The sequence below is a fragment of the Rhodamnia argentea genome, chromosome 9, assembly GCF_020921035.1.
Source record: "Rhodamnia argentea isolate NSW1041297 chromosome 9, ASM2092103v1, whole genome shotgun sequence".
NCBI classification, from domain to species: domain Eukaryota; kingdom Viridiplantae; phylum Streptophyta; class Magnoliopsida; order Myrtales; family Myrtaceae; genus Rhodamnia; species Rhodamnia argentea.
In genome coordinates this window covers 22,850,263-22,873,675 of record NC_063158.1, presented here as the reverse complement: position 1 = coordinate 22,873,675, position 23,413 = coordinate 22,850,263, and the positions used below count along the sequence as shown (strand labels likewise).

The following is a 23,413-nucleotide window of genomic DNA, read 5'->3' as shown; positions in this document are numbered from 1 at the left end:
TTTTCTCGAGAAGGTTCTTGGTAGAATAAGGTTGAGAATTTTCAAAAGCTCTCTTCTTTGCTATTATGATTTCAATTGTCGACAGCATTGCCAACTAATTTTACTATGTTTTTCTTTCGGGGAAACGTGTAAAAAAAAAAAGTCATAAACATATTGCATTGTTGTTAATTCGGTCATAAACCTTTTAACTGTGTCAATTTATTTTTAAAATATTTTGCATTGGTACCAATTGAGTCTATCCCTGCCAATTTTGACCGAAATCACCGGATGGATATCGATCATCCTACGTAGTGCGGACGGCGCCGATATAGATCTTCTTTTTTTTATTTTATTTGAGTTTATGAGACTTTTAGATGTCATTAAAATTTTATGAACACACTCGAGAGTCGCGTTTCGAGCTATCGTAATCTCCTCTCGTTGATTTATTTAACATTTCGTGGTTCTGATCCTGTGATTAAAGGTGGCTCTAAAGTCTTTAAGTAGATTTGATGTTTACTTGACAAGGAAAGAGAGAAGAGGGCGGAAGGTGTCAAATCGAATTCAACTTAAAGGGGTCATTTCTTTCAGTACACCATCCTTAATATTCCATGTCCCTGTCAATTGGATAAGATTAGAATTTTAATGTCCGATTAACCAATCATCTTCTTCACAGCCACTTTTATGTTCATAATGTCATGCACCGAATTTTACGTCGGGAGGAACCACTGATACTTAAGTCAAAAGGCCAGAAAAACGTAGAGCACATGACGGGAACGAGAGGAGAGCCAAAAGCGATAGGAATCCCCTTTACCCAAAAGTATCCTGCCCTTTTTCTGTTTAGCGATAATCTCGCCAAAATTATGAACGCCGGTAATCTAAACTTTTTTTTTTTTCATCTCGTCGATGCCCCCGAACTTGTACCAATAGCCTAAAAGTACTTTCCGTCCATACGACTGGAAGAAATCTGACTTGATAGCGTGTGTCCATTGCCCTGTCAAATCTGTCTACCTAGCGTTCTCCGCAAATGCCGGCACATCAGATTTTCGATGACGATTATGAGCTGAAGTCTAACGAAATGTAATTTCGGGGTCGCCGGTACACGTTTGAGATATTGGTGATTTGGTAGAAAGTTTGAGAGACTCGTGTTGTGCCACGGGGAAAATTCTAGGATGTTGGGTTTGACTATCCTTCCATTAATGCATTGTCCAAGCGCGTTGACTTTCTCGCGTGGCTCCTTGATGGGCCCCGCTTGGGAACGTAACCTGTTCATACATGGATCTAATGGGCTGCTGGCCCGGCCCACCGGCCAAGTTCCTTTGCTTGGACCAGCTGTGCGGATTTTCCCTCTTCAGACACTGTGGGTGCCTTCGGTTTTATTTTAAAAATAATCAAATGCAAATGTCATTTACCTAAATGGCTTTGGAAAAATACAAATGGTGTTTGGTAAAAAAAAAAAAATGCAACTTTGTATTAAGTAGTATTTGGCAAAAAAAATAAAAAATTACAAAGGACTTTTGGCCGTATATTTCTTTTTCTATTTTAATTTTTTTTCAAAAAAAGTCAAAATCCTTCGACGGCTATCGATCGAGGCCGAATGTGGTCGCGCGACCTAGACGGTCGTCGCCCGCCTTCATCAACCCTTCACCGGCCCCACATGAAGAAGAAGATGAACAGAAACTCGGGTTTCACTTTCAAAAGAGGGGTAAAAATTAATTTTCAGTAGGGTTTTGAGGGTAAAATAGGTAATTGGCTAATTTTCATTAATGGGGCCTTCAGCATTGCTGAAAGTCCAAACCTCTTGGGAAAGTTGAACTAAACGCATCTTGTCCCACCTTCGATTTTACATGGAAAGCACGAGTGGAGACAAATTTTTTTTAAAAAATCGAAATAAATCCTTCGGACCAAGCGCTAATTCAATTCATCATATGCTTGTGCATTTTCTAGGAAAGGGTAAGAGGAGTTTTGCTTAAAACTTAAAAAAGGGGTCGGTCGCGACACGAGATGACCAAGACATTCCTTTTTTTTGGGTAATTGGCCAAGGTGACAATGCAACCAAGAGTCGAAATACCACTCGCGGTTAAGTGCGAGGTTTTAGTTTTGATTCCATAAGATCTTACTGCAGACTTAAGGGTCCGTTTGTTCGGAGGGAAATTATTTTTTCGGGAAATGATTTTTCGACTTACAGTTATTTGGACGAGTAAAACAATCATCTACGAAAAACATTTTTCCATGGATCGAAACCAAAAAGCTTAGATCAAGGAAAAACGGCCTCTCCTCTGGGCAAGAAGAAATCGTTTTACCTAAACCACCAAGCAAGTAAAAACTAATAATCTTCCTTGAAGATGATTTCCATTTGAAATGTTATTTTGTATCGTGAATTTTTCACTAAAAACGAACGCATCATTTATGTTTTGTACGTATCCGGCGTCGAGGTATTATCTATACTAGAGTGACCAACAAAACAGTAAGATAGAAAGAGATGTTAGGATCATGTAATTCACAAATTAAGATGCCTTTGCGCATTCAATTTGAAGAATATCTGTGTTAGAAAGAAGATTAAATAAAAATGAATGACTTGTAGTTCTTAAAGTACTTGTGGATCGCCTGATCTTCATCGAGTTTGAATTGCTGGGTGATATGATATCCCAAAAAAGAAAAAACAAAAACAAAAAATCACTCAGACAAGTAAATATTCCTTCAATCAGGTGGCTGCGATATCTCCGTCTTGCACCGGTTGGATTTCTCTTCCCTATCGTCGGGAGTCCGAGACTCGACTTCTGATGCTCTCACCGCGAAACTAGGCGTTTTTTTTTTTTTTCACGAAGCGAGCCTCCGAGAAAGGACCGAGAATGCTGAGGGCAGAGCAGCTCTTGAAAGGCGACGACGAATGCTTGGTACGGCGGAGCACGCATTGCGATCGCCGTGCCTTAAGGTGGTTCCTGGGAAATGGCGGTGAAAAGCAGAGAAGCAGCTTGGCTTCTTGGGGGAGAGACGTGACCTTTGAAACTTGCTTTTGGCTTTGCTCTGTCGGAGAGAAGGAAAATTTATGAAGCGATGGATTTGTTTGTTGGGCTACAAATGGAGAGAGAGAGAAGATGGGATGTCCTGAGACGTGGTGGGAGGTGAGCAAACCCATAAAGCGGGTGGATCTGGTCGAAATGGTCCGACCCAAATCGATCTGTTCCACGTAATACAAATATACCTATCAAAATATGTCATAAATTTATGTTTTAACTCATATATGATGAGCCGACTTGTTATATGGTTTATTTATATTTAATATATTAGTCATTAATAGGTTTAAATATAAGGTGGCACTGTTTCCACTCCCTATATGTCTAAATCCACTTAATTTTCATCAAAAATACAAAATTGCCCTCTATAATTTAAATTGCAATTTAAATTGATGGTTCCAGATTTATTTACTTTTCTTTTTATTAGTTTTTTTTTATATCTATGTAGAATCTACCTAACATAATTAAGAATTTCATATGTTTTTTGTTTATTGAAGATTTTCCTTGTATATTAAAGGATATATATATATATATATATATATATATATACATATATACATCATGTAAGATATTACTTCCATAAGATTTTGTTTTGTTGAAAAGAGAAATTTCCAAAAAAATCTAGTTCTTCTACATTGCTAATAATTTATGGATATATTATTAAGTAGATGAAATTTGATTAAATCAAGACATTGCATAAATTAAGAATTTTATTATTTTGAAAATACCATTTTAGATTAAAAAAATGAATATCCTCTAAATTATTTACGCAAAAAAAAATCAAAATACCTCATCGTGCATAGTAATTTCCTAAATATTCCTCTAACGTCTGAGGCTTTGAATAAAAGTATCTCGCCAATATAGTGAAAAAAAATTAAATTCTCTGATATAGTAAATAAAAAGACTTGACATATACTTTAGACTAATGAAATTAATAAAAATTTTAACAACAAAGTGAGTTTTGGAGACAAGAGGGACAAAAAAATAGAGAAGTATGATTAAGAAGATTCATTTCGGTTTTATACTATACCAAAGAATGTCTTTTTTCTTACTACTAACGAGATATTTGTATATGGAGCCTATAAAACGTTATAGGAATTTCTGAAAATGCACTTTTCTTTAATACACTAAAAAGCAAGACATGTTAAATGCTTAATTTTGGTAATCATCCAAAAGGAAAAATAGAAAAAAAATAAAGGATGAGTGTGGCCATAACTTTAGATTGTAATTGAAATGTTGAGAGCAGTTTTGTCTTTTTAGTGTAAAAGGGGGTGAATTTAGTCATTTATGGAGTGTAAATAGCACCGCCTTTAAACATAATACAAGTGTTAAATGGGTCTTACCTCTATGACTTTTTCTTAATTTTCTCTACCGTCACTCAATCTCATGCTTACTCACTGTGCACTCTTACCTCAATTTCGGTATGAGTTTTCCTATATAATATTAAATATGTAAGTGTTTTAGAAATATAGGTCGGATCGGGTAGATGTTGTTATTAGTCGGCCATGTATTAATTTCTAGATTTACATTGTAATAAATGAGTCATAAACTGGTTAAATGAATCTATTTGGGTCAAACAATTTATGACCTGACTTGCCCGTTTGACGAACTAAATACAAATCTAGTGACCTATACCCGACACATATTCAATTCACATCCGACTCGATCTATATTCTGTTTGGTTGTCTGGATTTTTAGCCATGATAAGATTATATAAGATAGAATATGAAATTCAAGAATTTTGCTTTATCCTGTCTATTGTTTGGTAAATCACACTAATAAAGCTGGATATATTCATATCCTATCATGTTCATTATTTGGTATTTACACACGTTGATGTAACTTAACTTAAAAATACAAAAATGGAGACCATAAAAAGCTTTCACAATTCACTGCCAACTCCGAGAAGAGAGAAAATATGATCATTCGCATTTGCAACTACAAAAAGTTTTGACTCTCTCGCTACTTTCGTCAAACTTTAACATGAACCATAAAGTTGGGGAGGAGAATAGGTTTTGACTCTCTTTCGGCTTTCATAGACTTTTGATGTGAACGAAAAACCTACGAAAGAGAAGAAAAGTTATGACGGAAGTTAAAACTACCAAGGAGTGATGAAACTTTAACATGAATCAAAGATACACAGGAGAAATTTCATTGCCCCACATTCTGCAAGAATTATTCTCATTTTCAAGTTCGAATTTTGTTCATTTAAAATCTGGGTTCTTCTACTTCATTTTATACTGATTTTTTATTTTTATATCTCCTTTTTTCATTATTTTTATTTCTTTCCATCATTTCTTAATAATTTTTTTTATCAAATAATAAACTATAATACCATACCTAAAATAAGTAATGATGTAATGTGGATATGAAGTGCGTGTGTATATGCATGAAAAATATATTATAAAGTAAAAAAAAATTGAAATTTATAAACACATAAATAAATAAATAAAATTTTAATTTAGAATTCAAATATAATTGATATTTAATAATAATTTTAATTTTATTATTTAAGAAGTTTGTTATTCGAGATACAATAACTTTTATAATATGAACATAAGAAATCCTATCCACCTTTATCCCACCTCCCCCACGAGATAATTTTATTTAGGCTATATCCTCATTATATCCCGCTTTGTCCTATCGTGGGCGAGAGCCAAACACGGGATGGGATAAATTTTATCCTATCCCGATTTCTATCTTGACTGTCAAACGCAACCAAACCGATACGAGATTACAGAGTAAGCGAGCGCAAGATCGAGTAAGGACGAGAGAACGAAAAAATAGTCATATAGGTGAGTTGGGTTTAAGTGAATTGCAAACTCATTTAATTTAAGTGAATTGCAAACTCATTTAATATCCATAAAGGTAGCCACTTGTAGATCGGATCTGCCTAATTAACCTGTTCAACGGGTACCAATCTCGTCTAAAACCCGAGATCAAAAGCCAGTTGGAACCGAACCCACTGGTCCTTCCATCTCCGTTTTAGATCGGCTCGCTTGACCAATTGTGCACTTTCTAGAAATTGAGAGTTGTGATGATTCACGTAAGAGTCAAATTCCTGGCCACCTTTTCCCTGTACTACAACTCCACCAATTAACGATGAAAAAAAAAAGAAAAATGGACTTCTTTTGAAGCATATCTTACCCACTTTTTCCACAAACGCCAGGAGGGACCCAAGGGATTTGAATCCATGCCCTCTAAAGATGGATTGAAACGACTTTGCCAACTCGATTCCACGATGTATTAAAACCTTTTGATCTGAGCAAGTCCTTAAAAGGCTCAAAAAGAGATAGGGGAAGGAGCTCTCCGATATAGTGGAGGGATCTCCCTGCAAATTCTATCTGTATTCACTCTTTTCAGGAAAGAAAAATATTTGGAGAGAGCTTAGGGGCCTCTGGTTGAGGAAGGTAGACCCCAGGTTGGCTTTGACTGACGACTGCTAAGTAGGTAGATATAATAACCTCTCGCACCTGGAGTCACAAAAAGGAAGCCGCGCACTTGGAGTCACAAAAAGGAAGCTTCGACTTCCTATTAGGTGGACTCGTGTTTCGCACAGTGTCTAATAATCGACTTGTTCACCTGGTACTCCTTGTTATTAGACACTTTGCCAACTCGATTCCACAATGCATAAAAACCCGATTTTGCCCTCCGAAGTGCTCAAGCGAATGAAACCAGTGAAAATAATTCCTCATCAAATAATTAAGAAATCGTCGAGTAATTGCTAATTCTTGCCCTTTCTCTTGTATTATTTTGTAACTAAAATGCGAAGTGTATGCCCATGGAGTTATCACAGACCACCATATCGGATATGTGTACTATATAGAATTTCCATTGCCATATGTAGCAATGAAGTCGAGATATATCGAGATAGGCTATTGAAACTTTTAGGATACAAATATTTCAAGACATAAGATTTTTTTTTTTGGCTCGAGCTAGGTTTTCAAGCCATAATAAATTGCTCAAATTACTTTCGCCTCGTTTTTTTTTTTATTTTATCTAATCTCGAATTACACCGGAAACTGAGATTGACCTCGAGCTTGGAGTCTTGTTTTCGGAGGACAACTAAAATCATAGACATTACTTTTCCATATTCTTCATGTTTAAGAAAACACATAAGAAATTATACCGGGGGTTTGTCGGGACCGACTTGTACATTTTACCATTTGCTTGATCAAATTTTTACTATGCCCGCGCTTAAACTTCATTAGATCGGAAACATTTGAATCTTTCACGGAATTGCAAAAATGTATATTTCCATATAACATTTTTCACAAGTTTTCGAAACCTGATTTTAAAATTTGGCAGGAAAGCCAAAAAGAAGATTAATTTTTATCTTTATCTAAGCTCCAAGCTTTCTATGGATTTAACAACGTAGCTATCTAAAAATCGAGTTCAAACAAAGAACTATTTGCATTCTTGCTCTGTTTGTTTGGTTTCTTCATAAAAGATTGCACTGGTGTGGTTCCGTCTCGAGTTTTCACACGGTGTCCAAGTCAAATCGAACCGAATCGGATAGAGCCGACACAAAATGGATCGAGGGTGAGGGGGCACTTGAGTCCGAGGATGAAGAGTAACGTGAGCAGCACCAAGAGCTACTGCCCTTTTTCCCAGTTCCCGGATCGGACGTTGAATCTGTCTCTTTGCTGACGACTTCATCTTCACTGTTCCTGTCCCCTCTCTCTCTCTCTCTCTCTCTCTTCACATTTCAAACGAAAGCTTCCGACTTGCCAAGCAAAAGAAGCCAATCATCTCTCTCTCTCTCTCGCTTTCTAGCGCACAAGACACAGACTTTGACAAATCGACGCCCACCCTTCTTCTCTGCCCTCCAAGTTGAGCACAAATTCCCCCAAATTCACACCCACAAGCCAAAACCCTAAAAAAGCAATTGCCCCAAAACCCAATCACACACCCCCACACTAGCCCCACTAATCCTCTCTCCTTCACAGTGTCACCTGTCGCCTTCAATCGCGACTTTCCCACCACTCACGACCCACTTTTTTTTCTCTCTCTCCCTCTCTCTCCCCTGCTCCGCCTGCTCGGCTACGCGGTATAAATCCCGGGACTCGTGGGTTTTCTCGGAGATGAGTCAAGCCTCCGAGGAAGAGCCGGGTGCCGTGGCTCAGTCGCTCGAGGTTGCGAAATCGCCGTCGCCGTTGCCTCCGGCCGAGAAAGCGGAGGACTTGTCAGGAGTCGTCGCCGCCGCAGCGGCTGCCGAGGAAGAGTGCCCGGAGGATTGCAGCGCGGAGGAGCCGATGGAGGAGGACTCCGTGAGCAGCCCGGCCACCGTGTTCTCGATTCAGCTGAGGCAGCCCCGGTCCGATTTGATGCACAAGATGAGCGTCCCCGAGCTGTGTCGGAATTTCAGGTGATTTTTTTTTTTTTGGGTGGGGGGGGTGGTTAGTGACGTTGTGTGCTGGTGCTTGTGGTGATTTTGGTTGAGTTAGGTTTGTAGCCCAATTCGTGTTTGTGTATTTAAGGATTGAGTTGTGCTGAATTGGGATGAGTACCTCGAATTGACTCAACATTGGTTGGTGGAATTTAGTTGGAATTCTGTAACTGTGGTTTGTGGCCTCCGAGTGGAGGGATGGTGTCTTTTGTCGCTCGGAAAGCGGGAGTGCTGGTAATCTCATCAAATGAAGTATGTCAATCGGGATCATGTTGTTGATGTTGCATATCTGTGTTTCCAAGTATTAACAAGGATTTCAGTGTTCTCATTCGCAACGATTGATTTAAGTGTAACTTTTGGGTGGGGGACTTTTAACTTGGTTTGCGATTGAATCTGGCACTCAGATGAAGACTTTTCCTACATACCTGAACCATGCAACATCGGAAGCAGTTTTCTTTTGGTATTATTTTTTCACGCGGTAGAGAACTTTTTTTTTTTTTTTTTTTTTGAGGCAATAAATAATTGATCGTCTCCTTCAAAACTAAGTGAAACCTTGCCGTAGGCGTACGTTGGTTGCATTCTAGTCGGGCTGATCATAGGGACAACCTTAATAGTTTGTCAAGTGATTTAATGGTAAGTGAGACTGAAACTCCCAAGAACAGCGTATTGAGTATTATAAAGGCTAAGTGAAGACGCAACATGCAATAGGAATTCAATTGCAATCTGTATATGAATATTCGTATTGCTAGTTAAATGGCCCACCCAATTCCTGGACTGTACATTTCGAGTAATTCGTGGTCTTTTGTCATCTTCCACCTGAATGTGTATTCACCTGTTGGACTTTAATTTTCAACGAGGTTCCTTGTATCATGTTGGGAGATCTCAGTTTGAAATTAACATGACACGCGGCTGAGGTGAAAATATTGGAAAGCTTATATGGATGGACCAGTCATTCAGTTTGGTGGACGTTATGTTAATGGAAACATAATAACTTTCTGAATCTTTCTTAGACATTGAAATCAACCTCTTAAAGGATTGCTATGGCTATAACAAATCATGGACTTCTACCCCTCTAGACAATCCAAGGGAACTTGCACCTTTATAAGTGTTATGGAAAGGCTCATATGTAGGGTGGTTTTGAATACTAATAGCTTAAAAGCAGAATCATGGTATCTCCATTATGTGGATTTCTTAGTAGAATGTGGATCTTCTAGTGATAATTATATGGTGTGTTTTTGGATTTGTTGTGTGTTTGGTGCTCGGTTAGCATTGTGTACATCTAGTGTTTCAAATGTTTGTTGTGATATTCTCCTCTCTGAAATGTTGTTCTCTTCTTGGCTGTAAGTTGTAAGTCCCAAATTGGATGTCTGTGAGGACAGACTGAAAAGCTCACTGTTGGTCTTGAATTTATATCTGCCATTTTTTTCTAGGTGAAGCAAAAACTAGGGATATGCATCTGTTGGAAAATAAGCTGTTTGTTTCATGGTATGGGATATATAAATTTTGCTTGGGTAGGGTAGAGCACAGTTTAAGCTGTTCCGGTTGACTTCTTTTGGTATAACTCTGTGGGTGCAAAATGTGAGTCAAAATGGATTGTGTTTGATGATTTATGCAGTGATTGCATACGAGACATTAGAGGTCGCTAGTGTATGTGCGCTTCTGTGATGATTGATCTGCAGTTATCTTTTCATTTCTTCTATTCACTTCTTGTTTTCTTTTTCAGTGCTGTTGCTTGGTGTGGGAAGCTAAATGCGATAGCTTGTGCGTCTGAAACTTGCGCAAGAATTCCTAGGTTGGTGGTTTCTTTGTGGTTCTCACTACCATAGATCCCAGAACAATGTGGTAGATCTGCTGATTCTGCTATCTTAATGAAAATGCTTTGCACAAATTGCTTTTGAATTGGTTTTATAGTGCATTTTGGAGGAGCTTATCAAAGGTAGTTGGTTGCTTCTAAACTGGCAAAATGAAATAGCTCTTTGAATTATAGATCATGGAAAACTCTTAATGGCTCTTTGGGGTTGACATATGTACATTTGAAAAGTTTTCCAAGTGTTCAATATGAGATAGAAGTGAAAATTGAAAGGACAAGAAAAGGTATAAGCCAAAAGCCAAAAGCGAAAAAGCAAAAGCCACCCCGAAACACACAATTGGTATTCTGATCTGCATGCATGATAGTTTTGAATGAGTTGGGCAAGATCCTTTACTTTGTTTTTCTCCGGCAGTTGAGGCGACGTTTTAATTTAGTACTTTCTTTTTTGTACTATCTCCAGTTCGACTGCTAATCCACCATTCTGGATTCCTATCCATATTGTTATTCCTGAGCGCCCAACCGAGCGTGCTGGTTTTAATGTCAAAGCAGGTACTTTGATTGATCCTTTTGCTATTTAATCCATTTAGATAACATATCCAAGGGTCATGGTGCTGGGTGTAGTTGCTATATGAGTTCTTCGGTCTTAAAGGTTTCATGAGAAAAGTGAACTATTTGCCTAGTCAATGATCATGTTTCCATTGTTGCTTACAAAAAGGATCTTATATTCTGTATTCAAAAGTTTATTTACTTAAGTTCTTGAGGATAAGTTGGGCCTTGCTACCCTGATGGCTTGATTAGTTTGCCCCCTTTTCGGATGATACAGAGATATCTCCTTTTGTTTTGTATTGCACAGACTGACCATTAATGTCTATCCTTACCCCAGAACACTGGGGTGAGTAGTACTCTTTTCGTGCTTTGTTTCCATTCAGCTTTGTCGTTGTAGTCCTAATCTGTTATTTGTTGACGGGTGATATATCTTCCCTTCTCTTCAAGGATCTGCCCAAATAATATGAATTACAAGTACTTACTTTGAATTTTTCTGCAGATTCTCCTAGAGATTCTGTTCAATTTATTGAATGGTCCCCGAGCTCATGCCCTCGAGCATTACTAATAGCTAATTTTCATGGGAGTGTCACTATCTGGACTCAACCATCTCAAGTAAGCAAGCCTTCTGGATTTTGTTTTCTTCATACACTCAAGGCCTTTTTCCACGGATCTTGCCAATAAACTTATTTCTCCATCTTACGAGATGGGCTACATCATTGAATTTTTTCATTATGTTTGACTACACTAATTACAGTGTATTTCTTTCTTTCAGGGGCCAGCTAATCTGGTAAAGGATGCTAGCTGCTGGCAATGTGAGCATCAATGGCGGCAGGATATTGCTGTTGTTACAAAGTGGTTATCTGGGGTGTCTCCGGTATGTTATTTTGGTGCTTCTGCTTTAATTTTGGTTTAAATTTTGTTGTATAATTCTCAACTGATGATTGATTGATTTAGCTTATTAAAGGATGAATGGAGGAATCTGTATTATTATCTGGTATGAGCAAAGATATATGTTTGACACCTTGTCTCTCTCTTTATAAACTTACTAATAGCCTTCTTATCGATGTGTCCTGTGTAATTGATTATGTGTAGAATTCTTAAAATTTCATAAAGGTCTGGCGTCATGTAGCTTCATGCCCTTGCATATCTTCTAATCTGGGATGCTTTTCTAAGAATTAAGGCTTTAGGATGTATTGCTGGTCCAGTAAGCCATTTCCTGATGGAAAATGAACTACAAGTGATGTCTGTTCCCTACTCCAGTTTTTCATTACTCTTTACAGTAATCTAGTTCTTTTTTTTTTTTTTTTTTGGGTCAACCATGGTTCCGTGTCACCCTCTTGCATGTTACTATATTGGTTTTTACCATCAGCTATGGTTAGGTTGGTTTGTATTATCGGTCTTCTGAACACTATTTGTTGGTTTGTTTGTTTTAAAATCAGTATAGGTGGCTTTCCTCTAAATCTAGTACTCTCGCTAATTCGAAGTCAACTTTTGAGGAAAAATTCCTTTCCCAGCAGTCACAAACTTCAGGTACGTTTATTGTCATGGTGAGCTTACTTATGGCATCATCCCTTTTTATGCTTCTGGCAAGTATTTTTCTCTTAGACCTTCAAAAATTTGAGAAGAATGAAGTAATAATATTACATGGATTCAGCTCGGATTGACTTTTGGATGAGAGTAAACCTAGGAATCCCCCTGATAGGGTAACTTTTGAGGTAGAAATTTGGCATTTAACTCTCTTTTTATCTTGCCTATTATATTTATCAATTGACCCATTAGAATGGTGAACATTGTCTTCGCATTTTGATTTAATTCACGCACTTGACCAATAAATCCAGTATAGGTCTGTGTGCTGGCTGTGTAATTCACAATGGTATTTTGCAAAAGAATGAACACTGGATAATGGAGTGTATTGTTATAGATTAATGATTGAGAGAGATGATAGTAGGAATATAATCTGTATTTGAAGCTTTCTGATTTATGCCTTCTAATAACTTCATTGGGTGTTATATAAATTTGATTAGTAAAAATGTAGATAGTCCATAGTGAACCATGAAGGAAGCATTGGTATGACCTCTACTTTCGAATAGAGATTTATGACATTGTGAATATGATGACCTGCAAATTTCTTTACTCTCTAATTTGAGTTCTGGATATGTGATAAATGAACTTGTTGCAGCTAGATGGCCCAATTTTCTCTGCGTATGTTCCGTTTTTTCATCTGGATCTGTTCAGTTAAACTGGTCCCAGTGGCCTCCAAGTCAGAGTGGTGTTGCGCCAAAGTGGTTTCACACAAGTAAAGGACTCTTGGGTGCTGGTCCCAGTGGGATCATGGCTGCTGATGCAATCATAACAGATAGTGGTGCGATGCATGTTGCAGGCGTTCCAATAGTAAACCCTTCAACCGTTGTTGTGTGGGAGGTCACTCCTGGTCCTGGAAATGGATTTCAAGCAACTCCAAAGGCTAGTGCAACAACTGGGGTCCCACCTTCGGTCAATCCACCCAATTGGGCTGGCTTTGCTCCTTTGGCTGCTTATTTGTTCAGTTGGCAGGAGTACTTATTGTCTGAGGCGAAGCAAGGCAAAAGGCAGACGGATCAAGATCTAAATGATGCAGTATCTCTGCATTGTTCACCTGTTTCAAACTTTTCTGCTTATGTGAGTCCTGAAGCTGCAGCGCAATCAGCAGCGACCACCACATGGGGTTCGGGTGTTACAGCTGTTGCGTTTGATCCTACGTGCGGCGGCTCTGTTATAGCTATTGTTATAGTTGAGGGTAACTTTTTGTGCTCTCTTTCGTGCCGCTATTGTTGTATTTTACAATTTTTTTTCTTTCTGGTTAGGATGAATTATTTGTCAGTGGGCCCTGAGTAGGAATTTACCAATCACTGATACTTCATTTTGCAGGGCAGTACATGTCCCCTTATGATCCGGATGAGGGTCCTTCAATTACAGGATGGAGAGTACAACGCTGGGAATCATCTCTTCAGCCTGTTGTTATCCATCAAATCTTTGGTAACCCTAGTTCTAGTTTTGGTGGGCAGGCACCCATGCAAACAGTTTGGCAATCAAAAGTTGACACAAGCATACCACCAACAAGTGATTTCAAATCCCATCAATCACTTGCCACAGGACCTACCTCTGATGGTGTGAAGACATCTGATTCTGGCGCTGAGAGGGCGAAAAGGGTCTCTTTTGATCCCTTTGACTTGCCAAGTGATGTCAGAACACTTGCTCGAATTGTCTATTCTGCACATGGTGGAGAGATCGCTATTGCTTTTCTACGAGGTGGGGTCCACATTTTTTCAGGGCCAAATTTTGCAGCTGTTGATAATTACCAGATTAATGTTGGCTCTGCAATTGCTGCTCCTGCCTTCTCTTCCACAAGCTGCTGCTCAGCTTCTGTTTGGCACGACAGCAAGAAGGACCAAACCATGCTGAAGATTATTCGTGTCCTTCCTCCTGCTCTTCCTAGTAGTCAAGTAAAGGCTAACTCATCCACCTGGGAACGTCCAATTGCTGAGAGGTTGGTCTAGTATTTCTCAGTAATAGTTTCCAGTGTGTCCAACAGTTACTTATTGCTAGATCCTTTGAGGATCTTGATCTGGATTTTGGGCATGACAATGTTTAGCATGATGGAATCTGTTGTATTTCCATGCAGGTTTTGGTGGAGTCTTATGGTTGGTGTTGATTGGTGGGATGCTGTTGGGTGCACGCAGAGTGCTGCCGAGTGCGAGATTGGTAAGCATTGAAACTACTCTGAAAATGTTATAGCCCATTTTGATGATATTACAACAACCAAATCTTATCTCTCTAAATAGGTTTGGTCATATGATTAAAACCTGCTAACGATGACGAAATGTCTCACTTGAGAAGAAGTCTCAATACTTGATAGCTTCTTGGTGAAGATTTCTTAGCTAGATATTTTCTGGATATCACTATTGCTCCCTTTGCCTTCTTTTCTATTGCAAGGGAGCAAGCATGTGTATTATTTGGGATATACTAATATGTTTTAGCCTATATGGGTAGAACCAAAGCAATTTGATCCCAAAATAATGATGGTTGCAATCGACCAACCTTGGTAATTTAGATCTTTGGATTGTCATTTGACAGTAACTTCTAGTTACTGCTACCTTCCTTAGGAGTCAATTTGGGTTTGATTCTTCTGAACTACAAAAGTAGTGGTGATGTGAACCCTGGATCTCTAACTATTTTGCCTATGCAGTCTTAATCACTCTTAGGCATTACCTAGGTAATGTCAAACATGAAAATATAATCTTCAGTCAACTATGTTGAAGAAAAACAATACTTTGCATTTTGCTCCCTTTAACTGTAGGATCTCGATTGGTGGAGATGACTATTTTATTTGAACCGGGAATCTGTCAAACAGTCAACCAATCCAATCCAACCAGAACACGACAAATTCACTCAAGAAGACTTTGTTTCCTTTCAAACCAATTTGTATCATCTCGGTTTTAATTCCCCACTACTGCCTCCCATAGGAGTCTCATGGGATCCTTTTCTATCAGATGGGAAGGGCTGGAAAGAATATGAAATGGCATGGTGATGATACATTAACACTGCATTGCTATACCAACCTTGTAGTTTCATTCTATACTTTATATTCTTTGCAAAATATGTTTGGACTAGTATGTCTCCTTGCTTGATAATAAATACCTTCCTTCCTGTTTTCTCAGTTTCCCTCAATAGTGTCATTGCGGTTTTGGATGCTGATTTCCATTCTCTTCCTTCGACTCATCACAGGCAACAGTATGGACCTGTAAGTTGGACTAATTGCATACTGATGTTGCAGTCTTTAGAATTAAAGTAGACAGGTTAGATGATGTTATTTTGGCTTCATGTGACATGGACTAGGGTGCATAAGTTTCTAGTATTACTAAACTGTTTGTTCCCTGGTTCCCATAACATAGTCTGGTTTGAGGACAAAATTGTAAACCATCAAAGCATGTTTGTCTTGTTCTGAGCAAATGCTGCTATATTGCTCGACTATGGGTGATGATGACATGAAGTCAGAAGGTTTAGCTTTTGATATAGAGGCAAATCTTACTTGCTAAGCATTAAAACTGCTTGGTTGTATGCCCGAAAACAGTACTGGAGTTTGCACAAATGAAATATGGAGAGACTTATCCGGGGAATATTTTGGAGTTTTAAGTGACAATGCTGGTTTTCACTTTCCTTATTTGTTGTTAAGGTGTGGTACTAGAGGTGGCCACGGTTCGGAACCGGCCGGTTCCGGTTCATGAAGCGGCGGTTCCGGTTTGTGGCCACCCTTGAACCGGAACCAGCGGTTCCGGGCAGGTTCTGGTTTCGATTTTTATATTTAATTTTTAAATAATAAATTATGAAATAAAAAAAATTATTAAATATAAATTATCATCAAATTGTACATTATAATCAAATTTTGGAGGGGTAGGGGAAGGGAGGGGGAAAGGGCTTGAACTTAATGAATTATCATTAAGCACCTACATATCTTTTTGGAGATAGAAGAATTAAGGCTCATGTAGTTCTTTTACCTTTGATAACTCAAACTTACCTCCTCGTCAATCGTCGCTACCTATTCCGGTAGTCATGGCAGTAGTATTTCCATCATTATCATCGAAGAATTCGACTTACGCGTTGCGATCCATTTCTTATTATCGAAATTGAGCCTTTGTCCAATCATCGAGACAAACTTGAGCCTCCACCAAATATGGATGTAATCTTGAACGTCGGTCATCCAAAATTAATTCTTCAGCACTAAATGCTTATTCAATCGCAATCGTTGAACAAAGGGTTGCTAATCTCTGTCTTGCAATGAGAACGAGGGTTGGGAATTGAGTTGAATGACTCCTCCACCACTCTAGAATTGGAAAATCTGTGCCTTCGGATTCACCAATCTCAAGAGAAATGGTTAAATGTCTATTTTCGAAATATTACCCGTTGCTCCATTTTGTCTTTTTTGCGGACTTATCAGCATTTTGTACCCTCTATTAATTCTACTACTCTTCCCGCTTTGTACGTCACTAGATTGGGAAGGTCCACTATTACCTAAATCATATGTACTAAAAAATTCACTATACTATTCTACAATTGTGTCTTTAACCGCTGCTTGTATAATTCTAAAATTTAATGTTTCATTTAAATGTAAACAATCATATTCAGATAATCACCTAAACCATCTAATTTTACACATGGATCGAAAATAAAAGCAACCAAATAAATAAGAGGAATTTCGATATAATAAAGTAGCCATTTTCCTTGCATTGTTATAATAGTCGGAGCTAATTGATCATCTTTTTCATATTCTTCAAAAACACTAGCAATATTAACACTCTATTAAAAATAAATGCGTGGTAAGATAATAAACACCAGAGAAACTTCGTTAAAAACTTCTAAAAAATCTATTTTTTTTTGCAAATATCCCAATCTTGTGAGAATAAATTAATTTTGGAAACATTATTCGAAATAAACATACATAATAAATAATTATAAGTAAAATATTGATTAAGTAACTTATAGGTAGAATTCCAACGAGTAAAAACATCTTTTGGAAATTTTTTTGGTGTTGTTCTATTTGCTTTACAAAATCTATCCCTTTCTTTCATAATTTGAGGATGTGTCCATAAAAATTGAATTGCTTTCTTTATTGGGCTGAGAAAAGTATCAAGAGTTCGTAAATCATCTTGTTCGCATAAATTTAAAATATGGCAAGCACATTTAATGTGAAAAAATTGTCCACCAAAAGCGGTTTACATATCTTTTCTAAATAGGGAATGGAAGCGGTATTTGCTGTGGCATTATCAAAACCAATTGAAAAAATTTTATTAATCAAATTATATTCTTCTAAAACTTGCCTAATTACTTTATAAATATTATTGGCCGTATTCGTATCATCAAAAACTCGAAATGCAATGACTCTTTTTTTAACGTTCCAATTGTCACCTATCGAATAACATGTGATACTCATATAAAAATGAGTTTGCCCAGGATCACTCCAAATGTTGCTACCTATATGCGTACGTCCATTGAAATTGGTAAAAAGTTTTTCAAATTTTTTTTTCCTTTTTTATAAAGCTAAAAAATTTTCCATTTAAGAGTATTTCTCGGAACGGGTTTTTGCTTGTAGAGTATATGCAATGTTTATAAAAAAAATTAAAACCAAAATTTTCACTAATATTAATCGGTAAACGATCAATGGCAGCATATTGAGCTAATGCTTCTTTATAAACTTTTTCATTATAACGAAATAAAGGAAAAGTGTTAGGATTGGCATACCCGAAAATTTGTTGTTGATTGGTGTTGATCCCCGTTTGCGTTGCATGTTTTGACCTCGAATCTTGTTTAAATGTTCCATAGCCGCCTCCTATTATAAAACCGTATGTTCTCATAATATTTACATTTTACCTAATACTTGTTTTCACCTAAATGTTCCTTCGTGAAGTGTTTCCATATGTTGGATGTACCCTCCCGTTCCTACTCCTTTGTTGTTAACGTTTCTTCGATACCGGTAGAAGGATGAAGATTTTCTTGCGTTGGGACGTGTTTGACGTTGGGAATAACGTTGATATTATCACACTCGTCTACCCAACATTAATTCACGAGAATCATATTCATGAGGATGAGGATAATCGGATTCCCCATCCGCATCGCGCTCTTTCCCCCGTCACTAAATTTGCTTCCACTTGCCCTTTTTTTTTAGAGAATGGAGTAGAAAGTGGGCTCAGAAAATTGAGAGAATTGAGTCGGGATTGAGAGAATTGAGCGGATTGAGAGAATTGAGAGAATTTGTGAGAAAAAATGAAAGGGAGGAGGGATATTTATAGAGATTTAAGATAGTTTTAATAAATTAAGGAAAAAAAAAGCATCCGTCCGTTGCATTGCATTTGACCGTTGGATAAATTGGGCCGTTGGCTCTTCCCTTCCCCCTTTTTTTTTTAAGATAGCCCAACGGCTAATTGGCAGGTTGGAACTGGCTCGGAACCGCCAATTTCGGTTGGTCAACGGGCCGGTTCTGGGCCCAAACCAGCCCGTGGCCACCTCTATATGGTGCTATTCTGAATAGTGGTTTTGTTAACTGTTCCTGATGATTATAACATGCTTGTAGGTTTTTGTTGTAGGAAATGACAATGACAGTAGATGTTCCCATTAAAAATGCTAGCCCAAATCGAGAGAGGGAAACAAATTCCTCGTACTTTGAGCTGTTTGCAAAGTGAAGTTTCTTTTTGGTATTTTTGGTTGCTGTGTTTCTCATACTTGTGAGAGCGAGGCATTGTTAAGCTGACACTGCCATTTGCTTTGTATCATCTATGTACGATGAGTTGCTGAAAGATTGTCATCCCTCCTGGTTAACAGAACTTCTCCTTCACATGCAGAGTCTTGACCGTATAAAATGCCGGCTTTTGGAAGGTACAAATGCTCAAGAGGTCAGGGCAATGGTACTAGATATGCAAGCTAGGTTGTTGCTAGATATGCTGGGGAAGGGTATTGAGTCTGCTTTGGTGAATCCTTCAGCCTTAGTACCTGAGCCATGGCAGGCATCTAGTGAAATGTTTGCTGGAATCGATCCTGAAGCTCTGGCTGTTGACCCGGCACTTGTCCCTAGTATACAGGTCCTTTCACCTTCATTTTGGTTTTTTATATTAGATTTCCTTGTTGTCATATGGAAGTGCAGATCTTCTGGCTTTGTTTTTCCATTGCTTGAGGCCTTTATTTTGATGACCATCTTTATGTCTAGCGTCTAAACTGAATCCATTATGGGCAATGTGAGGGTGAAATTCATTTACAAAAGATCTAGGACAATCAGCTTTTAAATAAAGAAAGGTAGCTTTTGCTGTAAAAAATGGCTGCCCGGATGTCTTTTGGCTTTCAAATGATTCTATGTATGAAATATAACAATATTGTCATTGGATGTGTGAAATAAAGGGCTATGGTATTCTCTTGCATAGAGTTCTCTTTAGCATTCACTTTCAAATGCCATCTAATACAATCTCCTTTTAATTAATGCATTTGTTGTGTACCCTCCAGCTGTCTCCTCCCCATCGTGTTGACCTTTTCTTCTATCCAGACTACGGCAATTTGCTTCAACTACAACAAAGATATCATGGTATACATGTTTCTGACTGTCAAAGGTGTGTTGCAGGCTTATGTTGATGCAGTTCTTGATCTGGCTTCACATTTTATCACAAGGTTACGGCGCTATGCTAGTTTTTGTCGCACATTGGCCAGTCATGCTGTCAATGCAGGAACTGGCAGTAACCGGAACATGGTCACTAGTCCAAACCAAACATCAGCATCTCCCACGACAAGTCAAGGTACATGCACTCCACTTTGTAACCAATTTGCTGCTTTTCAAGAGTTAACTTTGGTAAAATTGGGGATTTTCCAGTATGAGCTTTCTGTTCTTTGAGACCCCAATTTCGATGGATTGATGAAAGATTCTAGGTCATACAGAAGTTTGACCTTACTTTGACAGTCATTCATATTACCATGGTTGTTAAATATTGAATCAAAGCATAAGTGCTTGGATCAATTACAAATTCTGGAATTTCTTAGAAAGATTCGATAGACCACCTAAACTAGGAATTAATGTTGCAAATTGAGAAGATGGTGTTCATATTGCCCATTAATTAAGATTTCACCTTCAAACTTAATTCTACCTTAGTGGGAAAATGCAAATTCTCAGGACGTGATTCTTCCACCTGTGTTTGTGTGTGTTGAAGTAGTAATTCTGTCGCACGTCTCTCTTGATAGACAAGGTAATGATCAATGATGTCATGAGACTTGACTAAAATCTCACCAGACATTATCTCAAAACTTCTCAATCAGTGTTGCCATCTATATTCTTATCAATTGCATACTAATAAAGGGAAGAAGAAGAAGAAGAACAATGGCTCCATCTCCCTTCGAGAGTTGATTAAGTTGTAGTAGATTAGTCTGGCCTTTATGAGTTTCTTTAGCCTCAACCAAGTTTTTTAGTGTATTAATTGACTGATATAGGGTAATCTTAGTCAGATTGTCTTAAGTCATTAATAGATTGATCCGAAGAATAAAAGTTGGGTAATAAATCATGTAGGAAATGTCGTTGGTAAGTTCAATTCATAGCCTGAGTAGTGTTATTTATACTTTTAGAATTGCGAAACATGCAAATTTCATACTGCTCATGGGGTATGCTTCTGTAAACTTAGATTGTTTTTTCTTAATTAGCCTCTCATATTTTCTAGTGTTCCTTTTCTTCTTCAGCTGGTCAAAGTGGCACTGCAAGCTCTTCTGGCAGCACCCAGATAAATGCCTGGGTACAAGGAGCTATTGCCAAGATTAGTAACACAAGTGAAGTAGCCTCCGGTGCAGCTCCCCCCATAAGTGGTCCATCATCCTTCATGCCAATCAGTATCAACACAGGAACGTTTCCTGGAACACCAGCTGTTAGACTGATTGGTGACTGCCATTTCCTCCACAGATTGTGCCAATTACTTCTCTTCTGCTATTTCTTCCGGCGAAGCCAGTTACCTCGCTTTGCGGGTACTGCTCAGAGAATGAGCGACTCAAATGGGCAAAAACCACAGCCTGGTGGCCCTGGCAAGGTCGAAGAAATGAATTCTAATTCCACAAAGCCGGCATCATCCATCACCAGGTCAGATGAAGGTCATGGAGCTCGTGCTGGTCAGGTGACAACCGGATCAAAGGCAGCGGAAGAAGGTCCTGCTGGAAGGTCAAGATTGGGGTCGGGTAATGCTGGCCAAGGATACACATTCGAAGAGGTAGAGATTAGGCTTAGTTTTTTGGGTCTTAACTTCCAATAAATTTCCTGCTTTGAGCTTTTGACTTCTGTTTTTAAGTAAAAATCATCTTTCAGCAGCTCTCAGTTTGGTTGTTCTGTTTTTAATTGATGAATAATGCAATGTTTTTTCTGTACCCTGGCAATAGGAAAGGATATTGTGTAGAAGACTCTGACATCTTTGTCTTGTAGGTGAAGGTCCTTTTTCTCATCCTTAGAGATCTTTGTCTCCGAACGGCTCCTCTAGCACATCCTTTGCCAGTTTCTCAGGTTGGGAGCGGCGGCATTCAGGTTCGATTGCATTACATAGATGGGAATTACACTGTATTGCCTGAAGTTGTGGAAGCATCCCTGGGTCCATATATGCAGGTATTACTGGATTTACTCTTACTGTATTATCTTTAATCTATGTATTTTTCTCATTTCTTCACGTAAATTGTTCTAGTATCCAGTTTGCATGTTGGCAAATTTGCTGGTAGTTTTTTGTTTGTTGTATGGGCAAAGATGCATCTGTTTACATGCTCAAACTGATCATGTGTTTTGGATTTTTGTTCTACTCAATTTATGGGCAATTAGACTGGGTTGAAAAGAAACAGACTAAGGATTCTATTTTACATGCCACATTCTTGTTTTAAGTTCCGAAGTTCCTGTTTTAGTGTATCAACTCAAGTATTTTGTACCTTTTTCTATCTGGTGGGCTATCTAGAGTATGCCCCGGCCTAGAGGCGCGGATGCAGCTGGTTTGTTGCTTCGCGAATTGGAGCTTCATCCGCCTGCTGAAGAGTGGTACAGGCGCAATATGCATGGTGGTCCTTGGTCCGATCCAGATGATGCAGGTCCAGAGGATAACCCGAAATCGAGCAACAGTACTTCGGATTCAAGCTCTTTTGAAGCTTTTGATGCGTATCCTGGGGTCCTCAGTTTATGGCCAAGGAAGCGTAGGATGTCAGAGAGAGATGCGGCTTTTGGATTGAATACCTCGGTGGGCTTGGGTGCGTATCTTGGTATAATGGGATCTCGAAGGGACGTCATCACAGCCGTGTGGAAAACTGGTCTGGATGGAATGTGGTATAAATGCATGAGATGCTTGAGGCAGACTTCTGCTTTTGCTTCGCCGGGCTCCGCTAGTCCACCCAATCAAAATGAGCGGGAGACTCATTGGATCAGCCGATGGGTTCATGGATGTCCAATTTGTGGTGGAGCTTGGGTCCGGGTTATGTAAATGGCCCTTATTCCTTACATTTTGCCTCTGTTGTATAAATGAAGCTCCTATCTTCTCATTTGTTGATCCGTTCCATGTGGAAGATCTTGTTAAGTTCATCCCCAAAGGTTGATTTCGGGAAGGTTCTCAGGAGGGCAATGTTGTTGGCTTCTGGTGTCGCCAAGAGAAAGTCGAGATGCACCCAGACAGCCTTGGGGAAGGCCTAATGATAAGACACCTTGGTACAGTACCTAATGGTTCAGCAGAACTACTTGGTCTAGCCAAGATTCTTGACCTTGACAACGAAAATGGTGGTGCATTGAAGGCGGTAATTTGGCCGGTTCCTTCTATCTGTTTCTACTCCCGCGTTCCTTGCAATTACCAGAGTCCTGATAGCGCTGCAAGTACATGCCGGAACACTGTTGTAAAGGAATAAATTTCGTACAGCTGAGAAGGTTATATCTTCTTGTTTATGTGCATTTTTCTTTTCTGGCCCGAGTGTATCCTAATTTGTCATGCTACAACATGTAAAAACATCACAGGGCAATTCCCTTCCTTATGTTTATGTTTTTGTGATTTTTTTAGTCTGTCGAGAATTGGTCTACTGTCCCTGTTGGATTCGGCAGGGACAAATGGATGCCGGAAAGAGGCGGCAAATAATGCGGTGCGCCGACCTATAAAATCCCGGTAATTGGTGTTG

General features: G+C 38.6%; 1 protein-coding gene across 4 annotated transcripts; it reads left to right on the top strand.

Moving 5' to 3' along the window:
- Positions 1–7,679: 7,679 nt before the first annotated feature.
- LOC115739822 (mediator of RNA polymerase II transcription subunit 16) lies at positions 7,680–23,186 on the top strand. 4 transcript variants are annotated; one of them, XM_048285335.1, is made up of 16 exons: positions 7,680–7,694; positions 8,009–8,361; positions 10,106–10,174; positions 10,653–10,741; positions 11,238–11,350; positions 11,511–11,612; positions 12,178–12,268; positions 12,918–13,514; positions 13,646–14,264; positions 14,400–14,479; positions 15,436–15,518; positions 19,111–19,347; positions 19,878–20,049; positions 20,978–21,495; positions 21,705–21,881; positions 22,219–23,186. In XM_048285335.1, the coding sequence occupies exons 2-16, from the start codon at positions 8,078–8,080 to the stop codon at positions 22,732–22,734; spliced, it is 3,747 nt and encodes a 1,248-aa protein (XP_048141292.1). In that variant the 5' UTR covers positions 7,680–7,694; positions 8,009–8,077; the 3' UTR covers positions 22,735–23,186. The 4 variants fall into 4 exon arrangements, with proteins under 4 accessions (XP_048141292.1, XP_030528959.1, XP_048141293.1 ...); XM_048285336.1 differs by lacking the exon at positions 7,680–7,694 and adding an exon at positions 8,474–8,634 and having other exon boundaries at positions 8,220–8,361; XM_030673099.2 differs by lacking the exon at positions 7,680–7,694 and having other exon boundaries at positions 7,833–8,361.
- The last annotated feature ends 227 nt before the right edge of the window (positions 23,187–23,413 follow it).

What these genes read in the sequence shown, in the direction of transcription:
- LOC115739822 (XM_048285335.1), top strand. Translation starts at nt 8,078, where the DNA reads ATGAGTCAAGCCTCCGAGGAAGAGCCGGGTGCCGTGGCTCAGTCGCTC. An exon ending in CACTTGTCCCTAGTATACAG is followed by an intron (nt 19,348 to 19,877) that starts GTCCTTTCACCT and finishes GGTGTGTTGCAG; the next exon opens with GCTTATGTTGATGCAGTTCT. An exon ending in CCCTGGGTCCATATATGCAG is followed by an intron (nt 21,882 to 22,218) that starts GTATTACTGGAT and finishes TGGGCTATCTAG; the next exon opens with AGTATGCCCCGGCCTAGAGG.